At 39.3% G+C, this 6,840-nt stretch overlaps 1 protein-coding gene across 3 annotated transcripts in view; it reads right to left on the reverse strand.

Annotated features, from left to right (window-relative positions):
* The window catches only part of ACSL4 (acyl-CoA synthetase long-chain family member 4), a 90,642-nt gene that overhangs the window by 21,564 nt on the left and 62,238 nt on the right, over positions 1-6,840 (reverse strand). For all 3 annotated transcript variants that reach the window (XM_011951671.1, XM_011951672.1, XM_011951670.1), the window contains one exon: positions 2,855-2,926. In XM_011951671.1, coding sequence (XP_011807061.1) covers positions 2,855-2,926 — 72 coding nt within the window. The remainder of the gene's footprint in view (positions 1-2,854; positions 2,927-6,840) is intronic.

The raw sequence follows: 6,840 nt of genomic DNA on the forward strand, positions 1-6,840 counted from the left end.
AGGGGGCAGGGGCTTGGGAATGAGACAGATGTGTGAGAACCATGTCTACTGTTCTTTCCAGCACTGGGTACTAATCATAGACTTAGGCAAGGCCTTGATGAGTAAGGAACATAATACAGTTGTAACACATTGGCAGAGTTTATGGTTAGCACATTAAGTCACCCTTTATCTCAACCTAACATTACATGATGTTCAATGGAGCCACAGCTGATAAGTAGTGACTTATTCTGAATTCTCATTGTGAATGTTATAGTATTCAATCAATCTTTCATTCTGACCCAGGAAAGAAACAAACTCAAAAAACAGACTCTACCAAAAATAATTCTCAATAAAAAGTATTTTTCTTTTAAATGGCCTATTTCTGGAGAAATAGGAGGAGCTAAAAAGGAAACCCGATAATATTTGATGAGGTGCCAATGGACTAGCAACATAGGAGACCATTTACCTTCTCAAGGCCTCAAGAAATAAGAAAAGTGTCACTGGAACCTGGATGAGGACTCTAGCCATGGGAAAGACCTGGTTACAAACAATGGGAAGGAGAGTAACCAACAGGGTCTCCTGACAACTGCTAAAATTTGCAGCCCAGCAGGAAAGGAGCAAAGGTAATAATAAGTGTCCAGACTCTCTCTTTCTGCCCTCTGATCTCTCATGAGGGCCTCCAATTGGCTGAACCCAACCAGAAGTCATAAGGCAAGGAAGCACTGGTAATTCGTGCATAGAACGTAGCCCCTCAAGACACAAAGTAAAGCAGGGAAGAACAGACAATGGGCAGTTAGAGGATAAGCAGCCTATGTGTTAACTGTGCTTATCCTTCAGGCCTAAAATCAGAGATCACTTCTTTTTTTATTATTATTATCTTTTTATTATACTTTAAGTTCTAGGGTACATGTACACAACATGCAGGTTTGTTACATATGTATACATATGCCATGTTGGTGTGCTGCACCCATTAACTAGTCACTTACATTAGGTATATCTCCTAGTGCTACAGCTCCCCCATCCCCGCACCGCACAACAGGCCCCGGTGTGTGATGTTCCCCTTCCTGTGTCCAAGTGTTCTCATTGTTCAATTCCCATCTATGAGTGAGAACATGCGGTGTTTGGTTTTTTGTCCTTGCGATAGTGTGCTGAGAATGATGGTTTCCAGCTTCATCCATGTCCCTACAAAGGACATGAACTCATCCTTTTTTTATGGCTGCACAGTATTCCATGGTGTCTATGTGCCACATTTTCTTAATCCAGTCTGTCACTGATGGACATTTGGGTTGGTTCCAAGTCTTTGCTATTGTAAATAGTGTCACAGTAAACATACATGTGCATGTGTCTTTATACCAGTCAGAACAGTGATCATTAAAAAGTCAGGAAACAACAGGTGCTGGAGAGGATGTGCAGAAATAGGAACACTTTTACACTGTTGGTGGGACTGTAAACTAATTCAACCATTGTGGAAGACAGTGTGGCGATTCCTCAGGGATCTAGAACTAGAAATACCATTTGACCCAGCCATCCCATTACTGGAGATTACTTCTTAAACACCTCAGCCCTCACCTCTTCCTATGTTATCTGATAAGGTTTGCTACGGAATTCTGTATGCTAGATAATAAAGCCAATGTATTGTTTTCCAAAATGAAATAATAACAAGAACATACAACAGTCCTAAATAGACAGCCATAGTGGTTAAGAAGACTGGTAGACTGATACTCCACCAGTATCAGATTGGTGGAGTTCAAACATTGATTCCATCACCTATGAGCTGTGTGGCTTTGGGGCAACTTTCCTTCTTTGTAAGATAGGGGTAACAGGGCCCACCTTGCAGTCTTAGAATTAAGTGAGATCATTTATCTAAGGCATTTCGCACAGTGCCTCCCTAGCACACAGGAAGCACTGCACTAGCTATTATTAGCAACTTTATATTATGGTTTTAGTCAGAAGCCTCTTCTTTCTGTTTGAAAACTTTATGAATTATACAGAACCTCTAAATAAAAAGACAAAGTCTTCTCTGACCTATTCTACTTCTTTGTTATTTGGTAATTTTGCAATTAGAAGCTAAAACGACCATAAAGTATCTTTCATCTGTAATTCTCAGAAAAATCTGGACTGAATACTTTCTTATCTAATCTCAGACTTTCCATATACAAAAGTAATTCTGTGAAAGATACTGGGATAAGATTTCAAGTCTGATCATAATATAAGCAGTAGTGACACACAGTCTTTCTGGAGTTTCTGAAGCATAAAAAAGCTAGAAGATATTTGATTACACAAATCTGAAACATGGTGTTAAATGTTTCAAAATTCATCATTACAAGGCTATAAAATGTAGCATCTTGTTGTTTTTTGTTTTTAAGGCAGTATTTCACATGAGGATTCTGAATATATAGAATTAAACGTTTTTCCTTTGGGAGCTCTCTCCAATTTTCAGTTTACTTAATCACCATAAGAGGGCTGGGAGGGCTTAGATCCTCGACCTTGTATATGATTCTTCAGCTCCCTAGGATGGCTTAAAGTTTCCTCATTTTTTAAATTAAGAGATTAAACAAGATGGTCTTTAGAGTATATTCTATCTTAAAATGGTCTGACCAATTCTCACAGTAGGTAATCTGAAGTAGGTCACTTTCATCACATAATTTTCATGTATCAGCAAACTCAAACAGGCATACATTTCAAAAGCTTGCCATTTTGTCTTCCCCAGTACGGTACCTAAGATTTTAACGAATATATTTGCTGTGATTTCAACAAGGTAAAATTATTTTAAAATGTAGACATATCTAAGAGTATTACTTTTTAAAAGGTCCAAGTACGAGCAATAAATTAAATAAACGATCCTCTTATGCTCATATTCATATTCTGTACTCACCGGAACAGCAGCCATAAGTGTGGGCTTCAGTACAGTACAGTCTCCTTTGCTTCCTTTTTTAATTTTGCTGGACTACATTAAAGAAAAAGTAAATATGATCAGGAAAACCAACCTTAACAAAACATGTTGTAATGCAAGTATTAGTAACAAATATAGAAGTTACACATGGAATTTGAGCTGTTATTGCTCTGTGATTATCTGTTAACAACTATCATAACCTACAAGTCTCAAGTGTAAGTACTTTAGTGCTACAGATAACTGCTTCTAGCACATTTCACCTTCCTTAGAGGAGAAACCTTGATCCAGGATAAGAAGAGAATGGGATATTTTGATGAATCAAACATTCTTATTAATAACACACTATCAAATATAGCACAGACTACTACTACATTTTCAAACAAACTTGATTAAGACAGATATAACACTAAAACAAAATTGAAGGTGATTTTAACTTTCTTTGATTAACCAATAGGCAAAGCCACATCTTAAAGACACCACTATATGGCCAGGCGTGGTAGCTCAAGCCTGTAATCCCAGCACTTCAGGAGGCCGAGACGGGCGAATCACGAGGTCAGGAGATCGAAACCATCCTGGCTAACACGGTGAAACCCTGTCTTTACTAAAAAATACAAAAAAAACTAGCCGGGCAAGGTGGCGGGCGCCTGTAGTCCAAGCTACTCAGGAGCCTGAGGCAGGAGAATGGCGTAAACCCGGGAGGCAGAGCTTGCAGTGAGCCGAGATCTGGCCACTGCACTCCAGCCTGGGCGACAGAGCGAGATTCCATCTCAAAAAAAAAAAAAAAAAAGACACCACTATGAACATCAATTAACATCATACTGAAACTCTAATTTGGTAATACCCTAGTTGGTAAGATACAGAGAACACTGCCAGGGACAAAGTAGAGATACACATATACATACATACATGTGCGCATATTCTCTTTTTATCTTTCTTTCTTATACACATAAATACAATTTGGTATTTCAAATGTTAGATCAGTTGGTAGAAAAGTTGATAAAGTAACCCACTGAAAAAGCAAGATACAAATAAAAATCTGCGCCAGGCGCGGTGGCTCAAGCCTGTAATCCCAGCACTTTGGGAGGCCGAGACGGGCGGATCACGAGGTCAGGAGTTCGAGACCATCCTGGCTAACACGGTGAAACCCCGTCTCTACTAAAAAAATACAAAAAGCTAGCCGGGCGAGGTGGCTGGTGCCTGTAGTCCCAGCTACTTGGGAGGCTGAGGCAGGAGAATGGCATAAACCTGGGAGGCGGACCTTGCAGTGAGCTGAGATCCGGCCACTGCACTCCAGCCTGGGCGACAGAGCGAGATTCCATCTCAAAAAAAAAAAAAAAAAACAAACAAACAAATAAAAATCTGCTATAACACAGTTCATTAGCCTGCAAGTTTAGGTGTTTGTCACACGTTAGCCATTGCTAATACAGGAAAGAAGAAAACCAGCTGTTAAGCAGTGTGATCCATAAGAACTACCAGCTTGGCCATATAGAGGATGGTTCTCCTGATTCTCCTACTTTTCTTTAATATGGATAAAGGAGATAAAATAACTTGTTTTACGTATGTGCAAGGATGTGCAAATTTGCAAGTGGAAACCTACACAGAAACCATGTACACCACACACAGGAGGGCTGCTCTGCAGAGACAAAATGGGCTCTCATGTCCTTCAGGTCAGAGTTGCCCTCTGCATGCTATTGACCAGTTCTTGCTACAGAGAGCAGTTCTAGGATAGCAGAAGCCACAAGAAGTCCTTCTTTGTTTTTTTTACTCTTAGTAATTTTATCAGTTATTTCGTCCTCTTGTGATCATAGTAATCCTAGTTATGACAATATTGCTATCATCAGTTGGCTCCAAATGTGGTGCTTCTAGTCTCCTGCATCCTTCTGATTTCCTATGTGAGGGAAGTTCCTGTGTTTTAGATTCCTAGTAAGATTGAGAGTCTTTACAATAGTTCATTTAAAAAGTAGGTGTGAATTTTATTGAACAGGCTTCTAATGTACTAGCTTAGCCTAAGAGACAGCAAGAATTAAGTCAGACCAGCAACAGACTCCAACTGTCCCTCCTTTCCCACACTGAGGCTATTGTTCTCAGAAAGGCAGTGGAAAATCAAAGAGTGGCTAGTCCCGGCTTCCAAATTCATAAAGGGAAAAAAAATTACACTCAAAGTTTACTGAAATGTTCTCTACATTTTGATAATGTCTCTGAGCATAAGAAAAACCCATGACAATAAAACATAATCATCAGAGATTTTACTAAATTTTTTTTAGAGTTTAAGCCTCAGTCTTATCAATAGGACTACTTTGATTTTACTAGGTCAAGTTCTGTTTATCAACTGGATAGTGTATTTACTCATTCCATTACTATTCTAGCAGATTTTAAATGTGAATTTATAGCTGAGTGGTATAGTCAAACACAGCAGCACCCTGTCATACAAAGATTGTGTTTCTTAAAGTAAAAAGGTAGGAGTTGTTTGAAACAGAATGCTTTCTCACAGAAAAAGCCACTTTAAAAGGAGGCTGGATTCTTCTTTCAAAGAGAATCCAATGTGGTAATGACTAGGAGGGGACACAAGGGACATTCACGGGTACTGAAAATGTTCTGTGTTTTCCTAATCTAGATGGTGATGATCACAGAGGTCTATATGTATATATGCTTATTAAATCTAATCAAGCAGTACACTTAATATTTATGCACTTTGAGTCATACATAAAAAAAAAAAACAAATGGAATCTCAAGTCCAAAAAAAAAAACTAACTTTTTTTGTTTTAATAGTATACAACCTATCTAGCCTTTCCCTAAAATGGTATTTCTACAAATAAAGTATTACAATTTCTAACTGTGAACACCAAGGACATATCTTACCAACTCCATGCTCCATAGAGACTCAAGCAAAAGGCAGCATTGCCGGGGGTAGGGGGGCAGGGGGTCTGAAAAACAACAGCTGGGCCCCCAGTGTTGAGGGAGCAGAGCCACATATAGACAAGTCATTCCTACCTATACTCGCTTTATCTTTCAGCATCCAGAACCCCACAGTTTTTTTTTTTTCCCCCTATGCCTGGTTGAAGCTTTTCTACAGCAACTATTCCAAAGAAGACATAAAACAGAACTGTGGACAATAGTATTAGGTGTGTAATTTCAAATGGGTATAACATATATGAGTTAGCCCCACCCATTGTTGGGATTTCTGCTATGAACTACAGGAAGAAGGAAGAATCCTAACTTAGTATGGTGAGCTGAGACTACCTTTGGAGATGCCTCAGCCCTTACCAATAGAACTTTCTGTGATGATAAAAATATTCTTTATCTTTGCTGCCTAATATGGTAGCCATTGGTCACATATAGCTATTGAGCGCTTGAAATATGGCTAAAACCAATGAATTTATTTTCAATTTTAATTAATTTTTATTTAAATATCTGCCTAGTGGCTACTGTATCAGACAGCACTGCTCCAGAAAAATCTCGGAAAAACTGGGCCAGAACCCTAACATATGTCCTCCCAGAAAACCCACCAATGCTCATGGGTAGTGTGTCAAAAAGGCTCACTGTATTTATATTCTCTATCATAGTTCTCAAGAGTAAAAATCTAGTAGAGAAAGATAAAAATAGTTATTCATTCTGAAATAATTGTAAGGCCGGGCACAGTGGTTCACACCTGTAATCCCAGCACTTTGGGAGGCTGAGGTGGGCGGATCACTGGAGGTCATGAGTTCGAGACTAGCCTGGTCAACATGGTGAAACCCTATCTCTACTAAAAATACAAAAAAATAGCAGGGTGTGGTGGTGGGTGCCTGTAGTCCCAGCTACTCCGGAGGCTGAGGCAGGAGAATCGCTTGAACCCGAGAGACAAAGGTTGCAGTGAGCCAAGATCATACCATTGCACTCCAGTCTGGGCAACAGAGCAAAAGAAAAGAAAAAAGAAATAATTTAAAAATATATAGCTGGGGGCGGAGCAAGATGGCCGAATAGGAACA

This window comes from Colobus angolensis, unplaced genomic scaffold (assembly GCF_000951035.1).
Source record: "Colobus angolensis palliatus isolate OR3802 unplaced genomic scaffold, Cang.pa_1.0 Scaffold324, whole genome shotgun sequence".
Lineage (NCBI taxonomy): Eukaryota > Metazoa > Chordata > Mammalia > Primates > Cercopithecidae > Colobus > Colobus angolensis.